Source organism: Garra rufa, chromosome 21, assembly GCF_049309525.1.
Source record: "Garra rufa chromosome 21, GarRuf1.0, whole genome shotgun sequence".
Classification (NCBI taxonomy): domain Eukaryota; kingdom Metazoa; phylum Chordata; class Actinopteri; order Cypriniformes; family Cyprinidae; genus Garra; species Garra rufa.
The window spans coordinates 22,132,597-22,159,917 of NC_133381.1; the positions used below are offsets into that span (position 1 = coordinate 22,132,597).

The window sequence follows — 27,321 nt, forward strand, 5'->3', positions numbered from 1 at the left end:
ATATATTCCTATTTAAATAATTTACATAAAACAATATATATATGATAAAAAATAAATATTACATCAAGATTAACCACTTAATTGTAGAAAAAAATACTACAACTATTATTTAAACGTTTTAAACTGAATATAATTTTTCCATGTATTGATTTTAACAGTAAACCTCTGTTTGTTTGCCAAAAATTAAAAGGGTTTATTTTTCATTTGATTCAAAATAAATAAATGTTTATTCTTTCATTTGATCATCAGAAAAATTAAAACACATAAGAATTTCTAAAAAAAAAAAAAAAAAAAAAAAAGCAAAAGATTGTAGAGCCCTAATTGTTCAAAATGTTAAAATAGAGAGTTTTGAACTTATTTTTCCACTGAAATGAATGTTTTCGTTATTACACAAAGTAGGCTAAAGTACCACGGGAAAAAAAAGTAACAAGTAACAAAAAGTAACAAACCCCCCCACCCCCAAAGCTGGAAACCTAGGGGAAACACTGATGCCTAATGTACATCTATTGTAGATCTGTTGTTTATAATATAATATGTATTTTAACAGTTTTGTTCAATAAAACCTCATTGGTATTATATATTTTGAGTCATTTTAAAGGCTATTGTCGCTTATGTCTCATTTTATTACTGCAAAAAATTACTTATAATTAACCGATTACTCAATTAATCATCAGAATAATTTGTTGATTACTCGATTACTATTTTGAATCAACTGAATTACAATACGATGAAGATACAGTGACTAGAAGAATAGTGAAGTCCACACCACAACTGTAACGATACTGTAACGATATTGTTGGAATCACATTTTAAATCCATTTTTTTCCAGGTGATGAAGCCAATCAGAATCCATTATTCTTTCAAGAGCATAAGCATTTAAAGCAGACAAATCTGACAAATCTGCAGTGTGTGCTTAAAGGGACAGTTCACCAAAAAAAATGAAAATTCTGTCATTAATCACTCACCCTCATGTTGTTCCAAATTCATTCGTTTTTTTGTTCAACACATATCAAGATACTTTTTATGAAATCCAAGTGCTTTCTGACCCTTCATGGACAGCAACGCAACTACCAAGTTCAATGTCCAGAAAGGTAGTAAGAACAGCGTTAAAAATTTGATTTTCTTTGCACACAAAAAGTATTCTTGTAGCTTAATAACATTAAGGTTGAACCACTGATCTGATGTCACATGGACTATTTTAACAATGTTCGTACTAGGGCTTTTCTTCTGAAATATGTATGTAGTAGCAACTTTACATGGCCGCTCAATCTTATGTTAACCAAGAAAAAATGTGTGCTATTGAAGTGTCTGTGCGGAGCTCGCTTATTGCATTACAGATGGAAGCACCAGTGCAGTCACTTGCTCTTAAAATACTGTTGCTTTTGGTCATACAGATAAAAGTAATACAAAAAGCACTCAAAATAACCACGAATCGTTGCACTTTTGTAAAATAATGAAAGCAAACAGGAGTGCGACATTTTGAAATTCTGTGTATACTTGTCTTACAGACATGAAAATATTGGCTATATCTGATAGAGAGTGAAATGTCTACTTTTAAGTGAACCAATTCAAATAGAAAACAAATATTCTAAGATTAATCCATATGAAACATGCATACAGGTGCATCACTACCGCGGAGACGACGAGTCAGTGTCGCTGAAAACAAAGAAAGCATTAGTTCATCAATAAATGATTAAAAAATGTATGCAGTCTCCTTGCTGTTTTCCCTGAAACATTCATAATTATTACATCTGCGGGTGCGCTGTTGCAAGCTTTTTTGAGTGAGCTTGAGCACTTATTAGGCTATGTAGGCAATTAAAGGCTCATTATTATGATTAATATGGTTTACGTGCGACTAATAGTCAACTAAGCTTAAAATGAACGACTACTAGTTGACCAGAAAAATCTTTAGCTGAGGGCAGCCCTAGTTCTTACTACCTTTTTGGACTTTGAACGTGGTAGTTGGGCAGCTGTCTAATCTTCTTTTTTTGGGTGAACTATCCCTTTTAAATATTTCCCTCAATCTGACCTTTATAATCTTGCTGTCACTGTGAATAAGTTTCATTACAGCAAACATCCTCATGTGCTGTTCATAAAATGAAAATATAAACACATCTCTTACCTATAAATCTATTTACATTTATTTAATCTCTGCACTGACAAACTTATAATCACCATGTTAGCTTTTTGGAAAGCTTTGCACACTATTATGACAGAAATTCTATCACACTTTTTAAGTTGGTTCATGGTCAAGCAGTCTTGCTCCACCTTAATGGAGATTTGACTAAAGGTGGTCCTTGATCCGTACAGCTCAAGAGACATTTGTTATCCTCTACTGTGCTTAAACCGCTCTCTGGCTCACACCTTAACTTGTATCATAACAAAGCAGCAAAGCAAAGAGGCCAAATGAAATTGTAACTAGCTGAAGATGATTGCCAAGGCCAGCTTATGTGTAGAACATCTTGTCCTTAAAGGGACAGTTCACCTGAATGAAAGCTTCGGTTATTATTACTCTCCCTCATGTCGTTCCAAAGACTTTTTTCTTCACACAAAAGGTGAATTTTTATAAAATATCCTGTCCTATTCAGTATAATGAAAGTTACTAAAAAGGGCCATAAACATTAATATTGACAGAAGTCACTATGCAGAACTGTAGTTCAGTTCGTTTGGTTCATTTGGCCTCAACCCAAAGGGAAAATGATACATTTGGTCCTGGTCCACTTAGCATTTACACTGGCATGAAATCATGTTGCATCTAGTCATTACTTCCTGTTTTTGGTTCGTTTAGAAGTATTTGGTCCGTGTCGCATTCATATTTCAATTAAACCGCACCAGAGTTTTTTTTCAAAGCTGACCGAGACCCATCTTTTTAATGGTCTCGGTCCGTTTGTTTGGTGCGCACCAGGGTTCGGATGGCAGTGTTCACACTTACTGAAATGAACTGCACTAACAAAGCAATCGGACCAGAGTTCGTTTTAATCAACCCAAACATGACAAGTGTAAACACACTCAAAATCATGGTTAAAAAAAATAATTTTTAAAACTTCACAGAACCATTTTGGGTTAAAGAACAGAGAACAGAAACATATTTCCCCTATAATGAACCATTCGTGAAATGGAAAAGTTCTATGGATGTTAGAGGTTCTTCTTGGAACCAATGATGCCAATAACTTTAAAAAGAGCAGCAGTGATGTCCAGTCCAACTCATGAATGAATCGAATCGATCATTTGAGTCAGATCTTTTTAAAGTGATAGTACACAGAAGCGCAGAGGAGACAAAACACCAATCAGAAATTAGAAGTACAAAACAAGGGTTTGAAAGGAAGATGTTGGAGAATTTCGATATAAGTCAAGAGGAGCCGTTTTTGTTCCTTTACTGTAAACAAAGCTTGTTTCTCGTGAGGCTAGCATATTCTCACCGGAGCTTACGCTATGCCTACGTCCGTTGCTGGAATGCTACTTTTTAGTGAACACGCATTCACTTCAGAACGCCTTTATTAAGCCGTGTGGAGCACTTTTTATTATGGATGAATGCAGTTTTTTGGGCTTCAAAATCTAAACAACCATTCACTGCCATTATAAAGCTTAGAAGATCCAGGACATTTTTTAATGTAACTCCGATTGTATTTGTCTGAAAAAAGAAAGTCATACACACCTAGCATTTCATTTTTGGGTGAACTATCGCTTTAATGAATAAAGTCTAACCTATATGTTTATCAAGTTTTCACTGATCTGAAACTAAGGAATATAGCACACAAGTTGCATTGACTACTTTCATAATAGTTTAGACATTTGATGTCATTTTATGACATTTGAAAGCTCCAATCCTCATCCGTTGTAATTGCATGGAAAAGACCCTTGAATAAATATTTAAAATGTTTCCGTTTGTGTTCCATGGAAGAGAGAGAAAGTCATGCAGGTTTGGAACAACATGAGGATGAGTAAATGATGACAGAGTTTTTATTGTCACTATTCCTTAAAGACGAAGTCTGCTTGTAGTAAGACAAGGAATTAAACATACGAACTGAACAGTTCTATTGTTAGGATTACATTCATCTGTTGTCACACATATGTTGTCACACATCAGACTTACCCTATATGTAACAATAAAAGAAAAGAGAAGGAAATGAAGTGTGACTCACAGTGACAGCTCTGGGTTGCCTGATTACATTTCTGTATGAACATCCGTACACAGTATACTGCAGGTAGATTTACGAAACTAAACTTGCTCCCTCCATCCTGCGAACACATTCCAACACACACAGTACAACTAAACAATATAAGCACAGAATTGTTTGAGACTGTCTGCACAACAATGTCACCTTCACCTCATACACGCTTATTCAACATCTCACATCGAACTATTTAAAGTGTTAAATGCTCTGAGTGCTTATGCTCAAGAGAGCCTCCCCATCTGAGAACGTGTATACAAGGCGTTGAAGGAGCTCAGGTTGCAGATCTGTTGTTCTCATTCGCATTTTTTTCTTCTAAATATATTTAAACATGTACTTCTATTTTCCAAAACACATACTGACAACGTCAGGCCTAAAAAAAAGGTGTTTCTTGTTAGGTGTCACATGATGCTTGTTGTTGTTGTTATGCTTATCAAAATACTGCTCTGTATTTTAACACCTGTACGTCTTCAAACACTACAGACTGCAACCTCTGCACTTTGTGTCGCAGAATAAACTAGGAAGCCTTAGGGGAGATTTTGGGAAGAAAACAATGCTTGATAATGGTGGGAAATGATGTTGTTGTCAACACCTCGCGTCTCGTCACAAACTTTGTAAGACGCGCACAATAAGTAATATTTATGGAGTTAGTATCATTCTGGTGATGTGTCACAGCACAGGTGCTTACAAAACAGAATACGCATTTTGCTAAAAGATATTAATAACTGTGCAGATGTCATCGTATGCGCCTTTTAAGAGGTGGTGACAATCTGACTGCTGTGTTATCACTGTGTTATGAGATTTCTGAGAATATGAATCTATACAGAAGACCTGATTATAACAAGTACTTGTGAGTTCACATGCTCTTTTACTGCATAAAGATCGTCAGATGTGGCTTTCACTTTTATGTCAAGTTACACAAAAAAGTTCAAACGTATCCATTAACCATATGTGACCCTGGCCCACAAAATTAGTCGTAAGTAGCAAGGGTTGGGTATATTTGTAGCAATAGCCAACAATACTTTGTATGTTTCAAAATTATACATTTTTCTTTTATGCCAATAATCATTAGGATATTAAGTAAAGATGAAGTTCCATAAAGATATTTTGTACATTTTTCTATCATAAATATATCAAAACATATCCATTAACCATATGTGACCCTGGTCCACAAAATTAGTCGTAAGTAGCAAGGGTTGGGTATATTTGTAGCAATAGCCAACAATACTTTGTATGTTTCAAAATTATACATTTTTCTTTTATGCCAATAATCATTAGGATATTAAGTAAAGATGAAGTTCCATAAAGATATTTTGTACATTTTTCTATCATAAATATATCAAAACTTAGTTTTTGATTAGTTATATGCATTGCTAAATACTTCATTTGGACAATTTTAAAGGCAGTTATCTCAATATTTTGATTACCCTCAGATTCCAGATTTTTTAAATAGTTGTATCTTGCCCAAATATTGTCATATCCTAACAAACCACACACCAATACATCATATTTCAGATAATGTGTAACTCTTAGTTACAAAAAATTGACCCTTATGACTGGTTTTGTTGTCCAAGGTCACATATTTATCAAAATGAAACGCGTTAAAATGATTTATCAGAATACTCATTTCCATACAACAAAAGTAGACAGTAACCAGCGATTTTAAAGCTTTAAAAAGTACAAAAAGTCAATATGACTTGTTTGCTATATTCCAGTTCAGTTTGCTTCAGTAGATCACAACTGGTAGATTCTGCCAAAATAATAGAAAATTATAAAATAAAATTGATTAATCACGATTAATCGCAATAATCGCATCCAAAACAAAAGTTTAATATATGTGTGTGATTTGTGTATATGTATACAGGTATATAAATACACACATGTACATATATATATATTTAAGAAATATATGTAATATATATATTTAGATTTGTATATAGTATAAATCATATAATATGAATACATATATATGTGTATATTTCAGTAACACTTTATTTTACGGTGTCCTTGTTAGATATATTACATGTACTTGCATAATTACATGCAAGAAACCCTAATCAAAACCCTAATCCTAAGATATAGCAGTTATATGTAGTTAATTAATATTACTCAGTAATTAAATGCATAATTACACTGTAACAAGGACACCTTAAAATAAAGTGTAACCAATATTTATTAAATATATACATGTATATGTGTGTATTTATATATACATATAAATATACACAGCACACACACAGACACACATATATATTATGTGAACACAAACATTTATTCTGGATGTGATTAATCATGATTAATCACGATTAATCGATTTGACAGCACTTTTAAGAACACACAACTTAAACTTTTCTTGTCTTACAAATAAATGTTTTAAATAAATATAAACATTTTGATTTCTAAGGATATATTTTAAAATCTCTGAATATTTTAATCTGTTGCTTAATTTTATGCTGTTGTCACTTCTGATTTTCATTTATAGTGTCATTTTGCCAAAGCAGTCTTAGTCATAGTTAAAAATAAATAAATAAAAAAGGAAAAGCGCCATGGCAACAAAGCAGGTATTATGTTTTTGTTTAGTAATCTCTATCCTTTTAATCAAAATATTGAACAGTTCTCACATTCTTTCTTTAAATACACGGTTTAAATGTGAAGTTCAAGGCCATGTTATACAACTGTTTTATCAGGTGAGCCAAAATAAATCTTGTCTTGATGTTCACTCAGTATAAAATAATCTTGTACTGTAGGATATTCCAAACATCAACAAACAAAGCATAAAACCTCTGGACAAAGTCCACTGAATAGTTTTGAAAGAATGCAATTGAGTGGGAGAGACAGGCCTGCAGTGCTCTGATGCTGTGTGTTAGTACAAGCCTTTCACTGGTTCAATAAGTGCCCGACGTCACCATGTCGTCATCGCTGTCAATGGAAAATACAATGCAGAACACTTCATGATGCTCAAGTCCAAGTGTGCTTCTGCTCCTTCAGTTTATGGAGTAAACTCACAGTATGACAAATTCATTTCAACCATCATTTTCTATCTTTCTTTTATCTTTTGAAAGTGTAAAGCTTACTTGTAAGCCTGTATGCTCTGCTAAACAGATTCCAACATGAATAAATTCACTGAAATTCAAAATCCAGTAGTTAGATATTGAATAGCCTATCATAAACAGATGCTGCCTTAAAACACAAAGCCAAGATATGAATTAAGCCGTCAAGTACGTGCTAACGTAAAATTCTGTGAGTTTGGAAAGAAAATAGCTAAGCACCAAATGTGTGAGTCGTCTAACAAGTAAAAGTTATTTCCAAACTCCGGAAGGTCACTTCTTTCGTTATTTAGGATGGTTACGTCGCTGGTATTTCTACATGAACGTCAATGAATGAAACATGAGGAATATGGAAAGTGTTACCTTCTGGTCCACGATGGAGCATGCCATCTCTCGGACCTGCGCCAAGCTGAACTCGCCGGAGTCCAGCAGGACGGGTTCCCGGCTCAACCCGATCTGGATTTGGAAGGAAATGCCTTGCGACCCCGGGAGGGGGCTCGGCGGTCGGATCACCGGAGGCACGCTCATATGAATCCCCTGTTGTTAACGCACAATCACGTCTGGACAGCGATCAGATCGGGCTGTTTGATCGAGTTCACACACCGGTTGCGCAAACTGAGGCAAACTTCAGATCCCTAAAGACGTTCAGAGGGTAAACAGGCGAAAAACGCGAATTTCAAGCAAAAACGCTAGCACGGAAATGCAAAGAGTTATTTGGACATTGAGAGGCGATGATGATGATGATGGAGATATAGACGTCAGATATGTTTAATGTTGGGCTCTGATCAGACACCGCCTCCTGGCTGGTTCCTTCATCACGGAGGCTCAGATGATGCTGCAATGGCGAACGGGGATGTGAATGTCAAAGTTTCTGTGCTGTGCATTAATTCTTTACACTATTCAACATAGAATAAATCATTTTTCGTTTACAGGTCGTGTGGAAGAGAGTCGATACCCTGACAAAAAATTGCCATGGTAACCATAGTTTCCGCCAAAATACTTCCGCAAAACCATATGGGGCATCCTTCAGACAGTGTAAGAAGCTTTTAGAATATTTCGGCTCTGTTTTACATAACAGTTATGACTAATGGCACGTTACCAAATGTAATTTAAAGTACTAGTTTTTTTTGTTACAATTTTTAACAAGTTATGCTGTTGCCATGGTTTTATTAATATTTATTATTTTATTTATTTATTTTTTAGCTGCTATGGGATTGCTGTGGTTGTTACTGGCCCACGTTCAACTTGAGTTCCCCTGTGAGTGTAAGTTTATGCTTAGTTATCAAAAAATACATGTAAATATGAATAAATATATTAAAAAATCTATCTAGAGAGCAAAATATAAAACACTCATAGGGAGGACTCTTTTCATTATGCAAAACAACCATCCAAAAGGTATCAGCAACATAGCAACAGGCCAAACTGCTTAGAACATCTTAACAACACCATAGCAACCACAAATAATATTATATATGTACAGTACTTATCAAAAGTTATCAAAAAATATGAATATATAGAATATACAGTATAGAACACAAAAAATATTAGAAGACTAGTGTGTTAGTCAGAAATATCAGTTTACATTTGGCCCCCCGAGTGCTCAGTTCTCCCAAGGTTTTTTTTCTCCATTTCTGTCACCAATGGAGTTTTGGTTCCTTGCTGCTGTCACCTCTTGGTCTGCTTAGTTGGGGACACTTCATTTCCAGCGATATCGTATACTATTTGAACTGAACTGAGCTGTATGATGACATCACTGAATTCAATGATGAACTGTCTAAAACTGATTGTTTACTGTTGTCCTTTTGCATTATTGACACGCTATTTAATACTGTAAAGTTGCTTTGACACAACCTGTATTGTTAAAAGCGCTATATAAATAAAGGTGACTTGACTTGACTTGACAATTTCAAACATTCATTTTGCCATTAATTGTAATAATCCAGTGAGATTTGTGTTTGCACAATAAACCTACCTGCAAAGCTACAGTACTGTTAAAAGTTTTACGCACTTGTGTAAAAATGCTGTACAATGAGGATGCTGTAAAATAATGTTGTAAAAAGATTTTCTGTATCAATTAACTTCTATTAGCAATTGGTGTGGCCATCTCTTGAAGCATCTCCACAGAGACGTCACCACAGTTCTTCTGGATTTAGTCTGTTTCAGTTTGTTCTGTTTCATTCCAGACAGACTGGATGATGATGAAATCAGATCTATGTGTGGAGCACTCGCTGTTCTCAGACTCCTTTTGCAAACAAAAATCTTACTAAACACACAAAAAAAAAAAAATTTGGAAATGTAAACTGATATTTACTGAAACACTACAGAAAAAGATAATTTATTCCTGTGATAACTGAATTAAGCATCATTCATTATCCTTCGGTCCTCAGTATCACATGATCCTTAGGAAATAATTCTAATATGCTGGTTTGCTGCTCAATTGTTATTGGTGCTCAGTTATTAATAAATGCCAAGTTGTGTCATGAAACTCTAGATGGCACAGGCTGATGGGTCCTTAACGCAAATATGCACAGCATTAAACTACTTGGCACAAGCTGATTTGTTCATGTTGTATACACAGCCAATGAGCTTGCTGCTTTACATTTAAATGGCTGTTTAGCATTTACTAAAGCATTTCGCAGTGTACTTTAAGAGTTCCTGTGAAACCCTCTACCTCCCCAGCTCCACCTGTATAGAGTCAAATCAAAATTTATTCAGACACCTTCAACTTTTTTCACATTATCATAGTTTATTCGCTATAGTTTAGAAAATGGTAATAAAATATGACAAGAACTCAAGAGTTAAACTGTGTCAGAACAAATTAATCTTGATAATGTCAAATAACTTTAATAGAAAGGTACGTAACAAAACATGGTCAGGTCAAAGGGTCAAATCAAATTTTTGGTCCCAGATTTTTTATCAGTTTTACTGGTAGTCCACTGTATGAAGTATTTTTGGGTATAATATGTCACAGTTTACTTTATTTTGCTATCCTCACTTACATAAATCAACTATAGTGTCCTGCACCCACTAGTAAAAAAAATACCAAAAATTACATCTGGTGTCAGTCAAATTTTTAGTTTGACTGTAGATCTGCTATGGGTTATTATATATACTACCTTAAATACTTACCATATTGTCTGTAGCAAGTTAATGTACTGGGCTGGCTTTGCAATAATCTACAACAACAGCAATAACCAACAGTGTGTAGCAGATATATTCCGTCAACTGTTCTTATGAATATCAATGTTTAAAACAGTTTTTGCTGCTTAATATTTTGTGGGGCATTAATTTTGTAACATTATAAATGTTTTAACTGTCGCTTTTGACCAATTTAATGCCTATTTCCTGAATAAAACGAATAGTTTCTGTTAAAAAACACAAACATGCCTCATAAATTTGAATGGTATCATGGTGTGTCTGCAAAACATTTTTAAACAACTGTTTTCAAAGATAATAACCATGTGAAATGTTTCTTGAGCACCAAATCAGCATATCAGAATGATTTCTGAAGGATCATGTGACACTAACTGGCTGCTGAAAATTCAGGTTTCCCATCACAGGAATAAATTAAATTTTGAAATATATCACAATGAAAAGCAGTTGTTTTAAAATGTAATAATATTTCACAATATTATTGATTTGACAGTATTTTTGAGCACATAAACTTCATTAAAAACATAAAAATAATATATTTCGCCTATTAGGTGACAGTGCAGGTAGAGCATGTAATCTTTGCTAAACTGATTAAAGAGTCAGCCTTTGCCCAATGTTCACACTGACAAGAGCATAGCGTTTTCCTAGACAGAGTTGAGTGGCTCATTAAATGCCTTTTATTTAGATTGAAACTTTACACATTAGGATGCAAATAACTCTGACCAGGCTTGAGTGGGCCAACTGTGTTCATGCACCTCCGTGTGTGCCGGCATTTTGTAAACAGAAGGGCTCAAGGACTTGTAGTTGCTAGGAGAGAGGCCAGCTGATGCTCGCCTCCCACGCATAGAGCAACTGTGTGTTCATCACTGCTGTAGTACCATACAGAAGGCCACCAATATCACTCGATTCAATTAGAGAGATCACTAATAGGACTGCTTGTTTTAGGTCAAATTAGACCCACACAGGCTTACTGCTTTGTCAGAGTGCAGACAAATTTCCCCAAGCAAATGATGTGTTGATTGTGGCAACATTTGTTACAGTCAGTTTCTTTCACAACAGGAAGTGTTATTTGGAGCTATATTGCTGGCTGGCTGTCAGAATGAGTTTTTTATAAGCAAAATGAATGACTACAAAAGCCAGCAGCCTTTTTTTGTTTTAAGATATAATGTTAACAGCTTATTTTTCAAGTTAACTGTATTGTTTCACAGGCTGATGGATGCATCAACATCCATTTGCGATAATTAATAATCCATGTCTTTTTTAAATTAATTAGATGCCTGAAAACTAACCTTTAGAGGTAATTTATTATATGTAATTAAAAGGAAAGTTGAAGCAAAATAGAAATTTCCTGTCATCATATATTCAAACCTGTCCATATAGGGAAAGTCACTCAGATCCAAAACAACATTGATTGAACCCCATTAACTGTCATTATATTTACAAAAAACTCAGAAACATTTTTCAAATGATTTTCTTTTGTGTTCCAGAGAACAAAGACAATCATACATGTTTGGAATGACATGAGGGTAAATTATAACATAATTTTATTTAATTTTTAGCGTAAATCAGTTTGCAATAAGTCATTACCGCATGTTTTTCTTTCACTTTGCACGTTTGTTTGTGAATTTTTGGTCAATTCTGTGAAATACGACGCGAGGCACTAAATTTTGTTAAGGTGATGGCAACATCTTGCATGCTGCTTCTGTTCCAGGTGGCTAACCTTTCCATGCGCATCGATTCTTGTTTGACTCGGTAAACTCTTCATGACACGCAATTTCTCATTTGACAAAAGGAACTAAAATTATTCCACTCATAAGCCTGTAAAATAATCTTCCTTAAATAAGTCTAAATTACAGAAGACAGGAAGTCAAAAGATTATCGGAGCATGTCACACAGAGAGAGCGAGAAAACGCTGGCATATGCCAAAGCACCTCTTGACAGATAATAAGGTTTCTCTGTGTTAGGAGCCATTACAGGTCAGGACCCCCAGCAGCATGTCATGATGACTTCTAATTGCAATTTATGTAATAAGTGGGAAAGAGTTTTAGTAACATGGTCGAAAATGGAGAATAAATGATTAGGGGCTTGGCAGAAATGACAGTTTTCAGTTTAGTACCCCGCTCACTCTCTCTCTCTCTCTCTCTTTCTCTTGCTGTGGCTCACTCAGCAATTAACTCAACGCCCATTACATCCTCAGTGCTGATCTGACTGACAGGGAAAATGTCTATATTTATAATTATGGAGAGTGGAGTGACTGCTCCATCAAGCCTTTTTGTGACATGGAGGTTTTGACTGATACGGTTGGTGTCAGGTGTGGCATCTCGGGCCAGTGGAGGTTGTGCTTTGGTTTGGTTAAAGATGCATTTCACGCAACTCTAAACAAGAGTTCATTTTCAGTGAATATATTTCACTTACAGAAAGAAAGAAAATATTATCAATTAGTGGAAAAGAGGAAATCTAAATTCCAGAGAACTGCAATATTTTGATATCAATATTTTAAGTTAGTTTACATGAATATTGGGAAAAGGAATTTTAGCAGTATTCAGAGTAGTTTGTGTGAATGTGATGTATACTGTTTGGTGTTATTATCATTACCTAAAATTAATAAATAGTGCTTTTCACAATACATAATGTCTCAAATCAACTTTACAGAAAATGCATGTTTCTACAATAAAATAAAAGAAAGCTTAAGTATTAAAATAAAAAAAATAATAAAGTTTGGTGTTATTATAATTAACTAAAATTAATAAATAGTGCCTTTCACAATACATAATGTCTCAAATCAACTTTACAGAAAATGCATGTTTCTACAATAAAATAAAAGAAAGCTTAAGTATTAAAATAAAAAAATAATAAAGTTTGGTGTTATTATAATTAACTAAAATTAATAAATAGTGCCTTTCACAATACATAATGACTCAAATCAACTTTACAGAAAGTGCATGTTTCTACAATAAAATAAAAGAAAGCTTAAGTATTAAAATAAAAAATAAAAATAAAATACACATAAAAAATTACAAAAAATGAAACTAAAATTAAAACTGATTTTTTTAAACATTTATATATATATATATATATATATATATATTTAAACTATATAAATAATTATAAAATATGCTATAACAACTGTGCATTATATACTAAGCAACTTCTATACAACAAAATTCGATCTTAGACTGAGCCAAGACTATCATTTTGCAACCAGTGTAGGGAAGGTTACTTTGGAAATGTAATAGGTTACAGATTACAAGTTACCTTATGTAATAATTATGTAATAAAATGTAATAAGTAGTGTAACTATTTCAATTACTTTCTTAAAGTAATGAAACTGATTACATTTGATTACTTTTTGATTACTTTTCTAAATTTCTAATGAATGTTTTCAACTGTTAAATCATTTTTAAACATTTAAACCAACCTTACAGTAGTGCTCAGCACTAATTACTGTCAGATTTTTTAAATCCTTCATCACTTGAATTAAGATTAAAATAATTTAAAGCTGTTTTTAGGGCTGCTCGATTCTGGCAAAAATCGTAATCACGATTATTTTTATCAATATTGTAATCACAATTATTTAACAAAATTATGCCTGCACTGTAAAAAACAATTTGTTAAATCAGCTTAAAATAATTTGTTATCTGGCTGCCTTATAATTATAAGTTCAGTCAACTCAAAAAAGTTTAGTCAACTTAAAATGTTAAGTTGTACTAAGTGACAACTTAGATATTTAAATAGATTCAACTTAAAATTTTAAGGCAACAGGGTAACAAATTATTTTAAGTTTACTCAACAAATTGTGTTTTTTTGTTTTTCACTGTGTGGGTCCGGAATTCTATTGTAACGTAACGTGGGGTTTGGGATTTGGTTTTGTTTTGGTTCATGTTCATGTTTTCATGTCTTTTATTTTGTATTTGTTTCATGCTGTTGATTTGTCACACCCCCGGACTTTCTTGTTGGTTTTTCCCATTTTCCCCCGCAGTTCTGAGTGTTTTTGGTTTCTCCCTTATTGTCTGCACCTGTGTTTGTATTAGTCTGTCTATTTAAGGTGTGTGTTTTCCCAGTACTCTTGTCGGTCTTTAATGTTATATGGATGTTTTCCCCTGGTGTTCCTGTGTCTGCCTGTATTCCGTTGGATTTATTAAATATACGTCTTTTATTTACGTCGTTGTTCGTGTGTTCCTGCCTGCATCGTGACAGAAAGACCGACCGAAACAGTTTTTTTTTTGCGTATTCCACCCCGTTTTGTTTATCATTCAGTTTTTCAGTCTTTTTGTTTCCGTAGTGTTTTCCTCCATGGATTCCTTCCTCCGTCCTGAATTCATCCTCCTCTGGCTGAAGCAGGGGGATTTACCGCTCGAGGGTTACACATTCATGTTCCAGCTTGTAGCAAACACCACCAGCTACCCGGACGACGCGCTCTGTACATTCTATGACGCTAGCCTCAACGCGTCGTGCAGAGCGCCGTGGAGCAAGAGAGGGCTGTAGAGAGCCCCGTCCACTGCACCACCACTGGGGGTGAGCAAGAGCACTCTGGGGACTTAATTGACTGTTTCACGGAAATACCCATCTGCCTGGATTTCCCTCCCACCCTCCCTCTTCTGCCTAAGCCTGAATCTCCGCTGGTTCCGCTCAGCCATCCAGAGTCACCGCTGGTTCCGCCCAGCCTTCATGAATCCCCGTAGTCTGCTGTCTGTCCCCTTGCTCACCCTCAGCCCACCATCTGTGCGGTGGGTTCGCCGCGGGTCTGCCAATCTCCATCAGTGTCATGGCTGGAGGATCCCTCACCATCGCCTCCAGCCTCAGAGTCCTGGACTCCGCCTCGGCCCTCCGACCCTGCGGCTCCACCCCGGCTCTCTGCTCCCTCGTCTCCGCTGTCGCCCGTCGGTCCACCAGCTCCACCGGGCTCCATCGTCCCTCCGGCTCCGCCCTGGTCAGTCGTCGCCCCACCTTCGCCTCTGGACTATACTCCTCCGGCTGTGCCTCGTCGCTCCGTCCCACCAGCTCGTTGGACCTCCTCCCTCCCGCGGGCACAGCCTCGGCCCTCTGTCGCTCCTGCTCCGCCGCGGACCTCCGGATCTCCATCTCCGCCTTGGTCGCCAGAGCCTTGGGTTCCGCCTTGGCCCTCCGGATCCGCGGTGTCACCCAAGATCTTCGGCTTTCCGTCTCCGCATCGGGCTCTCCCACCACCTGCTCCGCCTCCGTCGGTCGGCCCCATGGAGTCGTCAGCCTCTCCTCCACCATGGCTCCTCCCTCCATCGGCTCCACCTTGGAACTCCATCATGGCTGAGTTCTGGGTCCCACCTGGCTCCTCCTGCTCCAGCCCCTTCCTGTCACCTCCTTGGCTCCTCCCTCCGTCACCACCCTGGACTCCATCTTGTATCCTCCTCCCGGGAGTCCGTCCTCCACCTAAGCCCCCTCCTAAGACTTTGTACTGTTTCCTTTTGTCTGTTTGTCGGCACGAGGACGTGCCTTCCGGGAGGGGGAGGTAATGTCACACCCCCGGACTTTCTTGTTGGTTTTTCCCATTTTCCCCCGCAGTTCTGAGTGTTTTTGGTTTCTCCCTTATTGTCTGCACCTGTGTTTGTATTAGTCTGTCTATTTAAGGTGTGTGTTTTCCCAGTACTCTTGTCGGTCTTTAATGTTATATGGATGTTTTCCCCTGGTGTTCCTGTGTCTGCCTGTATTCCGTTGGATTTATTAAATATACGTCTTTTATTTACGTCGTTGTTCGTGTGTTCCTGCCTGCATCGTGACATGAGACTTGCTTCCCTTGCCCTCATGTATTCCTGTCATTGGTCCCTTAGTTCCATGTGTCATGTTCTCATTGGTTGTCTTTGGTTGCTATGGTCCTGTTCCTTGTTTTTCATTGGTTAGTTTATGTCATGTGACCTGTATTGTCTGGTATATACAGCCCTTGTGTTTGAATGGTCCCCTGTCGTGTATTGATGTTGTAACCTGCTGTTTGGTGAGTGTCTGATTCATAGTCAAGTCTATTTCAAGTCAAGTCAAGTCAAGTCAAGTCTGTTTGTTTCAAGTCAAGTCAAGTCACATCATTGTTTGGATTATGTTTGTTGTTTGGATTATGGATCTCTTGTCACTGTTTGGATTACACACTTGTCAATAAAACTGCACTTGGGTTCATCTTACATCTCGCCGTTTCAGTGGATCATTGTTACATCTATATGATTAATTAATTTAAAGATAGCAATACAATAGAAAAAAAAGATACAAATGAAATGTAATGTAATTAATTGAATGTAAAATAAAACAGCATAGTCTTCACTGTAAGAATTAAACATGCTTTGTTTCTTATAAAAACTACAAAAGTCCCTCCTTCAAGAGCAGTGAGTGATTTTGTCTTTGTCTTTTGTTGTTTGATTAACATTAAACACAGAGACGGCAGAAGGAAATATTACTTGTGGCAGCTTTAAGAGCTGCACAGATTCAATATATTGTTATACGAGTATTTTCAGACATAATTTTAGACATAACTGACAAAGGTTTACTCAAATAATCACTAAACGTCGCATTTTAACATATATTTGCATGTATTTGACTGTTTGGTATGCATCTTAAGTTCACTTTATTATCCGTGTTTTGTTCCATCTCTGAATGCATACACAGAACACGCGCAATTTCTCTTTTGTGCTTTTAAAAACACAAATCAAATAAACATTAATAAATAAAGCACGTCCCATTTGATGTAAGTCAAGTTACATAATTTTACTGATTTGCATGTGAAATTGGGCTTTTAAGGAGGAGCGAAAGCGCACAAAGGGGGCGGAATCAAGAACAATAATTGTTATTGTATTTTCATAATCTTTTGAAGGCGAAGTTGAAATTGAAACTGAATTTCGATTAATTGCACAAGCCTAGCTGTTTTAAGGTTAAATAAAGAATTAAAATCATTGCAAGAATTTAATTATACATTTTTTTCTCAGTAACTGTAATAGATTACAGTTACATTTATTTTGTAATTAAATTATGTAGCACAGTTACATGTAACTAGTCATTATCATTAACTACAATTAAAGCTGAAATAAATAGTGCTTTTCACAATAATGTTTAAAATCAGCTTTACAGGAAACCCATGCTTCTTCAATAAAATTAAAAGAAATCTTGAATATTTAAATTAGTGGCATTAACGTGCTGCGTTAACGTGAGACTCTTATCGGGCGATAAAAAAAATATTGCCGTTAAACTATTCTCAAAGTTGGGTTGGGTATACTACGCAAGCTATGATGACTTTCACCATGATATTTTAGCGCGGATGTATACCTAGCCGAATTGCACTGTAGGGGGCGAGAACGAGTCTTCGAACCTGTGTGTCTGCCTACTGTGAAATTACCACATCAAACGAGACGTGCTAACATGGATGCAGCTATGAAGCCGCCGGGTTTGCTTCAGGGCAGGGGCGTTGCTAGACCCTTTTTACTGGGGCACGTGCGTGAGTTATAATTTACTTTGATAATCCCCAAATAAAGACATTAAACTATATGCAACAACTGAATTGACGCTTCTAAAAGCAACGCAGTTTAACCGAAGACTATGCACGCAGATATCCATGCTCGTGTGCGTCTGTGTTTTTAACTGCAACGCGCACGTCGCGCAGCCTTTTACGCAGAAGTACATGCAGTGTAGGAATAGTTGGTTACACAAGTTTGTATAGTTAATTGTGTTGTAAATGCAATTGTCAAGCAGTTTGTGATGCATTTTGGAAACAGGAGATGAGCCCCTGGTCTAATGCGCCACCTGGCTTGAGAAACCCGTTCTCAAAGACTTACTTTTAGTCATTATTTGGGTAGCACACATATTCTGAATGCCTTCGGCAGAATTCAAATTAGCCATTTTAATCTAGATTAATCTAGATTAATTTCAAGATTACAGTGAGATTAATCTAGATTAAAAAAATAATCTATGACCACCACTAATTTAAATAATTACAATTATTAATAATAAAATTATAAAAGTGCATAACGAAATTACTAAAATTAAACTAAAAAGTATAAGATCATTCAAAACATTTATAAAAACTATATAATATAGAAATAATTCTAAAATATGCTATAGCAACTGTGCATTTTATACTAAGCTCCTTTTATTCAACCAAAATTCGACCTTAGACTGAGCCAAGAAAATAATTGTGCATCCAGTGTTGGGAAGGTTACTTTAGAAATGTAATAGTTTACAGATTACAAGTTACCCTATGTAATAAATATGTAATAAAATGTAATAAGTACTGTAAATATTTTAATTACTTTTTTAAAGTAATGCAACTGATTACATTTGATTACATTTTGATTGCTTTTCTAAATTTCTAATGAATGTTTTCAACTGTTAATCACTGTCAAACATTTAAACCAGGTAGGGTTAACCTTACAGTAGTACTCAACACTGAATAAGTACATCACTGCAGTTTTTAACAGAAATGTACACTAGAGGCGGTAAAACAGCAAGCACTTGTAATCGTTTTCATACACAGTTATGATTACAGCTCCATAGGTTTAATTTTCCAGACGCAACAAGCTTGCTTGGTAGCTCAGCCGGCACAGAAATTGGCCTTAGGATGTGGAATCCTTGGATACGTATCTCATGAAAAACATGACTCACAATGAAAAATCTGAAACATGAGAGATCGAAAAGCTAAAGCTAAAATGCTAAAGCGTTTTCCTCACATTTGCTTTTGTTTATACTATCGGGTAGGTTTAGGTGTAGAGCAGACGGTATGTTACACTATTGTGCCACTCAATGGACATTTCAAGTCTGAAGTGTGGGGAGACGTACAAAACTAACGCCACATAAAACGTACCATATGTACATTCATCTCTTCCAGGGGAAAAAACTAACACTCTTTTAGAGCCACTCAGTGGACATTTAACATCGAATATGTCACGAAACGTACATGGCAGTACGTATTTAAGCATCCTGCGAAAAAGTTCCCACAGGTACGTTTTCATCATGAGATCAGGTTGACAAAACCAGACTTTAGCACCTTTTTACTTTGATTGTTCTGAGGTTAAATTACATTTAAAAGAGGTAACCCCCTTTGTAATCGTTAACAATTCGTAACATCGTAAGTAACTGTAATTTAATTACACCTTTTTTCTCAGTACCTGTAACGGATTACAGGGTCCCACTTTATATTAGGTGACCTTAACTACTATATAATTACATAAAAAAATACTATGGCAGATCACGTTGACGCACCACGCGCTCAGGACGCATTTTGTGTCTTAAGACCTCAATGTATCGTCACAAGCTGCAGGGTTACATTTGGTTTTGTCTGTGTATGTTTTTTTTTTACTCTTAAAGATTTGGTAACCATTGACTGCCATTATATGACTGACCGACTGCAACGGTTTGAGTTAAAAATCTTTGTTTGTGTTCTACTGAAGAAACAAAGTCACCTACATCTTGGATGCCCTGGGGGGTAAGCAGATAAACATCAAATTTTCATAACATAACATAATAACATAATCTAAATAATTATCCATTGAAAAGAATTGCAAATATTAAGTTCAATCATTTTTATTGATGTAACACTTTTCAGTGATATTATCATATCATGATTTTTTCTTTATTCGAAGCTCGGAATCAAATGTTTATCTCCGTAACACACAATGTAAAATCACCACTCATCGAATATAGGGTGCACACAGATCTGAAACAAACTCGTTATGGCAATCAAAGGGTTAAAGTGGATGCATCAAAGGAAAATAAGCATGTCTGATGTGAAACCATTGTTTGACAAGAGCCACTCATCAATCTTTTGTGGACCTCTTCAGCCACTGTGCCCTCTCTGCATGCTCAATCTCATTCAGTCCTTCATTCACTGACCTTTTGTTACCATTCATTATCTTTTCTGCAGACATCTTCAAAGCTAACAAAACTTACAATTCAAATGATTTGCACTTGCATGCCTGCTTTCCCATGAAACTGTGCACTGTTTGTTAATGCTCAGGTTCATGGTAATGCAAAAGGTTCATTTCATATGATAAACTATTAGTTTTTTTTTTTTTTCTTGGATATTGTGAGTGAGATTGACACTGACAGCTCGTCGTTCCAGCACAAACTTTGTTGCGCAGATCTTGTTTATTTAGTATGTGGTCAGCAGGGACGCATATTAAATATCTGGAGAGACTACTTGAGCAAAAAGTCTTCATTTCGTTGGCTGATTCTGTTTGTTTTATATTCATTGTGATTGTGACTTTGGCAGCGATTTAAATCCCCACAGCGAAGACGCCTTTTCTGTAATGACACTTCTGAGGACTCTGCAAAAAGGTCCTGTTTAGAATGTTGTCGTTTTGCTGGGTGAAATTCAAATAACAATAGGAAGCATATATAACAGGGTATGTAAATGCCAATACCCCGATAGATGTGTGAAGTAAAGTGTTTTGGGTTGGGCCTGCACATAGTCAGTCTATTGTGTTCATGCAGCATTTAACTGCATCGTATTGATTGGTGGAAAGGATAGTGAGGGTGAAAGAAAACTTGGGGCCTAAAATGCTGCTATTTTTTTATTTAAAAACAATAGATTTTATTTGAATATAAAAATATTATCCTAGTGTTATTTTTAAACCTCTATGACTTTTTTTTTCTTCTGTGGGACACAAAAACCCTACTGACTTTCATTTATGGAAAAAAGAGGATGAAAGAATATTCATTTTAGGGTGAACTATCCCTTTAAGGCCTTTTAAAAGGTGCTTGTGGTGACAGATGCACAACTTTAATTAACTATACAGTTGATTCTTGATTGCATCGTATTTGTTTTAGGGTGCAGATGAAATGATGTGGCAAGTTGTTTGTGATTTATCCATGTTTGTTTGCAGGTGTGTGCATATAATGTGTATCTCCTCCTTGCTCTGTCTCATGTCTACTTTTGGAACCTACGGGACATTTAATTTGAGGCCTAGGGAATCCTCTAGTGAAAATGCGCTCACAAACAAATTTACTTTGAAAAACAGATGTAGAGTCACAGAGCCCTCTGCAGAGCATTTATAAATCTATACCAATTATAATACACGCACAATGTAACCCAAGTGGTTACTGATGAAGTCAGTACCTTTAAACAGCAAAATAAAATTAATTTCTTTGTTTATGGAGGACTAGAATGATTTGGTTACATATGTTACTTTAAAATTAAATTTAAAAATAGCTTTTTAGTTGTTTGAATCAAAATAGAAATAAAGAAATAATTAACAATAGCATTATAAAAAATAAATTAGTTAATATTTTATTAATATAAATAATACAAATATTTAATATAATCAAATATATATTTGTAACACTTCTATTTCCTTTTTATTTTCCTTCTTTTACTTTTAAATATAGACCAAAAATGCAATGTTCTGTTTGTCATGAATGCAACATGAAAATGTAAAGCATGTTTGTATTTCAATTTTCTACTGAGAAAATCAAAATAACTACCTATATATAAAATAGGTTTGTGTATATACATAGATAGATAGACAGATCAATATACACAGAAACAAAATGAACCATATAACCGATATATATTTGTACATGAAGGTGTATATTAATATATTATTTTTATATACAGTATATATATATATATATATATATACACCTTTACTTAACATGTAATACCACTGTTAAAGCTTGTATGGTTGTGTAGTAGTGTATAGTTGTGTAATGCAACTATTAAAGCTGGCTATTTATCAACAATTGGCAAGTTTCGTTTTCATTATATAATGACGAAATGCAATCGTGGCAGTATGTAAATAGTTGACTTGATTACAACACCCTCGCATGAGAAATTGCTTCTTCGTTATGCTGGCCAGGGCTTATTTTTGATACTTAACTGGGAAATTGAAAAGCAAACATCAGAAAACATATTGCAACACTGCCAGGGGCGGTCCCTCAGCACCCCAAATAAAAAACAACAAAGTGCACCTTTAATTATTTTGTGTCTCCCAATAACAACTTTAATTGGCTTGCGGAGGCAGGCAGGGACTGTGGAGGCATAGCTTGCGTTCAGTTGGGACTTGAAGAGGACGGATACTGTCCCCTAATGGCTCACATCACTAGTTGTACAGTCACAGGCCGCTAATGACTCGCTTGTCACCCATCTCGTTAGCAAGGGGCAGACCTGGCAGGCCCTCCCCTTGCCCAGTCGCCAGGGACAGGCCTAATTGGGTACAGGGTGTGGCTGGATTTAGGGCGGATGGCGGTCACTGTTGCATGTATGAGTACACTTGATAATAGATTCCCAGGAGACTGCATTAATCTACAGTTTCAAACCTGTAAATTGAACACCCGTGTGCTCTGGCCTTTCTCTCGCCGCCCTCTAACAAACTGTGCTCTTTGGTTCAATTGTATGGAGTTGTTTGTTTAGGATGCAAGTTGGTCATTCTTCGATTTGGCATCGCCAACAACTCTGTTGGTTGAACGTAGAAGCTGTAGAGTTTACAATTATACACTGGTTTGCAAAAGTGTTCAGACCTCTTCCCAATAACTTGCAGGTGCCCCTCATGAATATGAATTAAGCATATTTTAAATGTGTTTCATTTGTACCTGCTCTCCAGAGGACTTTCCGTCACAATATTATGTCAAGGAATGTCTATAGGCTGCAAAAGTATGCTAAGTACAATTTTCTCATTTTAGCCGATTCATATTCTAGAATTTTTCTGACCCCTGACATTTTTCTTTTAAAAAGCACTATTAAATAAATCAGTTATTTTAATGTCACACTGTTTATGTCAGAGAACATTCTTGAGCAAGAAAATGTAAATATGCTATGGGAACAAAGACCTCATTTTACTGTTTTGGAAAACTATATTATTTAGAAAAATAATTTGTGGATATGTACCAGTACTAGCACTGTTTCACATATTTTCCACATTTTCAAATACATTCAAATCAAGACATTGATTGACCATGTCGCTCTTGTCACGTATCTGGTCTATCCTGTCATCATGAACTCTTGCACCACACATCATGGACTTCATTCCCCACAAGCCACTGCACTAATCACTGCATTCACCTGCTCTCACTTTACTGATTACTGCTCACAGCTGCACCTCATCACACTGACTGCATTTAAGCTTCACACACACACAGCCACTCGGCGAAGTCTTATCGTTCCATATGGTCGTAATTCTAAGCGTTTTTCTCTGTGTTGGATTATCTGTGTATGACTCTGGACTGTGTACCCCGTTGACGATTCCTGCTTCCTGCCATTGCGACCATCCCCTGTCTATCGAACTGTTTCCCGGATTACCTACGTTGTTCCTGTTTTCTGGTGATTATTCCTGCCTGTTGACTATTCTCAATAAATGCTGCAAATGGATCCGCACGTCTCAGTCTGACTCCTTGTGACAGAAGACTTCGCCACTACAAGGATCCAGCAGCTTTATTCTCCAGCATCACAATATGGACCCGCATGAGTCTGTAAGCAAGATGGCCTCCCTTCTAGAGTCTCTTGACAAGATGACCTCCCTTCTTGACTCTGTTCGCAAAATGGCTGCCCTTCCAGAGTCTGCTCTCAAGATGGGCCCCCTTCCACAGCCATGGCACAAGATGGCTACCATCAAATCAGAGTCTCCACCGCCAGAGCGCCCTTCAGTGACTGCGCCGCCAGAGCGCCCTCCAGTGACTGCGCCGCCAGAGCGCCCTCCAGTGACTGCGCCGCCAGAGCGCCCTCCAGTGACTGCGCCGCCAGAGCGCCCTCCAGTGACTGCGCCGCCAGAGCGCCCTCCAGTGACCGCTCGCTCAGAGCCTGCTCTTCCAGAGTCTCCGCTGGAGACGCCCAGCCCTCCTGAATCTCCGCTGGGGTCGTCCAGTTCTCCAGAGCCCGCTCCTCAAGAGCGTTGTCCAGAGCCTGCTTCACAAGAGCGTTGTCCAGAGCCCGCTCCTCAAGAGCGTTGTCCAGAGCCCGCTCCTCAAGAGCGTCGTCCAGAGCCCACTTCACAAGAACGTCGTCCAGAGCCCACTTCACAAGAGCGTCATCCAGAGCCCGCTCCTCAAGACAGCCTTCCAGAGCCTCCGCTGGTTCCGCCCAGCCTTCCAGAGGCTCCGCTGGTTCAGCCCAGCCTTCCAGAGCCTCTGCTGGTTCAGCCCAGCCTTCCAGAGACTCCGCTGGTTCAGCCCAGCCTTCCAGAGACTCCGCTGGTTCAGCCCAGCCTTCCAGAGACTCCGCTGGTTCAGCCCAGCCTTCCAGAGACTCCGCTGGTTCAGCCCAGCCTTCCAGAGACTCCGCTGGTTCAGCCCAGCCTTCCAGAGACTCCGCTGGTTCAGCCCAGCCTTCCAGAGACTCCGCTGGTTCAGCCCAGCCTTCCAGAGACTCCGCTGGTTCAGCCCAGCCTTCCAGAGACTCCGCTGGTTCAGCCCAGCCTTCCAGAACCTCCGCTTGTACAGCCCAGCCTTCCAGAGTCTCCGCTGGTCCCGCCCGGCCTTCCAGAGCCTCCGCTGGTTCCGCCCGGCCTTCCAGAGCCTCCGCTGGTTCCGCCCAGCCCTCCCGAGTCTCCGCTGGTCCCGCCCGGCCTTCCAGAGTCTCCGCTGGTTCCATCCAGTCGTCCTGAGATTCCTGTCTGCCCGGTTCTGGTCACGGAGGCCATGCATGGACTGTGTGGTTTCCCACCCACCCTCCCTGCTGCTCCAGTCCCGCCACCTCTGTCTCCTGACAGTCCCTCTGCTCACCCACATCCCACCTTCGGTGCAGAGGACTTGCTGTGGGACTGCCAGTCTCCATCGGTGTCCAGACTGAAGGATCCCTCACCATCACCTCCAGTCTCAGAGTCCTGGACTCCACCTCGGCCCTCCGACCCTGCGGCTCCACCCCGGCTCTGTGCTCCCTCGTCTCCGTTGTCGGCCGTCGGCCCACCAGCTCCTCCGGGCTCCATCGTCTCTCCGGCTCCGCCCCGGTCAGTCGTCGCCCCACCTTCGCCTCTGGACTCTACTCCTCCGGCTGCGCCTCGTCACTCCGTCCTGCCGGCTCTGTGGACCTCCTCCCTCCCGTGGGCACAGCCTCGATCCTCTGTCACTCCGGCTCCGCTGCGTACCTCCGGACCTCCATCTCCGCCGGGGTCGCCAGAGCCTTGGGTTCCGCCTTGGTCCTCCGGATCCTCTGTGTCGCCCAGGACCATCGACTCTCCAGTTTCGCCTCGGGCTCCACCGGCTCCACCTCCGTCGGTCGGCCCCAGGCAGGAGCCAACCCTTCCTCCACCATGGCTTCTCCCTCTGTCGGCTCCGCCTCAGTTCGTGGTTCCAGTACCCCTACATGGACCTGGCCCTCCATCCCTCCCCCTGTTCCGCCTCCGCTCCACCACCCTCCAGGTTGTATTAGGTGGTTAGAGCGTCTGGAAGCCGCTCCTTGGGGAGGGGCTCTGTCACGTATCTGGTCTATCCTGTCATCATGAACTCTTGCACCACACATCATGGACTTCATTCCCCACAAGCCACTGCACTAATCACTGCATTCACCTGCTCTCACTTTACTGATTACTGCTCACAGCTGCACCTCATCACACTGACTGCATTTAAGCTTCACACACACACAGCCACTCGGCGAAGTCTTATCGTTCCATATGGTCGTAATTCTAAGCGTTTTTCTCTGTGTTGGATTATCTGTGTATGACTCTGGACTGTGTACCCCGTTGACGATTCCTGCTTCCTGCCATTGCGACCATCCCCTGTCTATCGAACTGTTTCCCGGATTACCTACGTTGTTCCTGTTTTCTGGTGATTATTCCTGCCTGTTGACTATTCTCAATAAATGCTGCAAATGGATCCGCACGTCTCAGTCTGACTCCTTGTGACAGCTCTGTTAATTTAGTCCATTTTAGTGGCATCATTCTGTAGCTTTTCTCCAAAATATCAGTTTTTTTCAGTTCATTGATTGTTTTGAATTTAGGCTACAAGATCTGTCCTGGTCTGTTTTCTTACAACACAACTAGGTTAAAGGGATATTTCACCCAGTAATGAATAATTTGTCACCCTCATATCGTTCCAAACCTGTAAGACCTTCATTCATCTTCAGAACACAAATTAAGATATTTTTGATGAAATCCAAGAGCTTTCTGGCCCTGCATATATAGACAGCAATGCAACTGACACTTTCAAGGCCCAGAAAGGTAGTAAGGACATCGTTAAAATAGTCCATGTGACATCAATGGTTCAACCTTAATGTTATGAAATTTCTTCTCCTCCATGTCAGTCTTAGATGCACATTCACGACAGTACCACACAAAAAATTGTTAAATAAAGTCGTTATTTTAGTTTTCATTGTGAACAAAAAGTATTCTTGTAGCTTCATAAAATTAAGGTTGAACCACTGATGTCACATGGACTATTTTAACAATGTCCTTACCACCTTCCTAGGTCTTGAACACGGTAGCTGTGTTGCTGTCTATGTGAGGTCAGAAAGCTCTCAGATTTCATAAAAAAAAAAAAAATCTTAATTTGTGTTCCAAATATGAACAAAGGTCTTATGGATTTGTAATGACATGAGGGTGAGTAAAAATTTTGGGTGAACTATCCCTGTAACAACATGTGTTTCTGCCTTTACATTTCTGTAACACTTTAGTTTAAAGTGTCCTTGTTACATGTACTTACTATTATAATAACAATTAATTATGCATAATTACATGCAAGTTACCCTAAGCCAAACCAGTAACACTTTATTTTAAAGTGCCCATAATACAGAGTAATTACATAGTTAAGTACTTAGTAGTAGCTGTTGCACTTACATGAAATAAAATGTACTTACCATGTAATTACAGTTATGGAACAGCCTGTACTTACAGTTTGTAATTATGTACATGTAACAGGCAGCTACAGAAGGAGCTGTGTAACAGACAAATCTGTTACACAGCTACTTATGTAACCAAAAGATTGTAACATATGTGTTGCAGACTTTATACAACGTAATTATAAATGTAAGTACACAGATAAAAGCTATTTAAAATAAAGTGTATCAAGATTGTACTTAA

The 27,321-nt window shown here is 38.1% G+C and overlaps 1 protein-coding gene across 1 annotated transcript in view; it reads right to left on the minus strand.

Annotated features, from left to right (window-relative positions):
* The window catches only part of prkd1 (protein kinase D1), a 68,413-nt gene extending 60,440 nt beyond the window's left edge, over positions 1–7,973 (minus strand). The window contains exon 1 of the mRNA XM_073827145.1: positions 7,583–7,973. Within this exon, the coding sequence (XP_073683246.1) occupies positions 7,583–7,747 (165 nt within the window). The 5' untranslated portion in view covers positions 7,748–7,973. The remainder of the gene's footprint in view (positions 1–7,582) is intronic.
* Between the last annotated feature and the right edge of the window lie 19,348 nt (positions 7,974–27,321).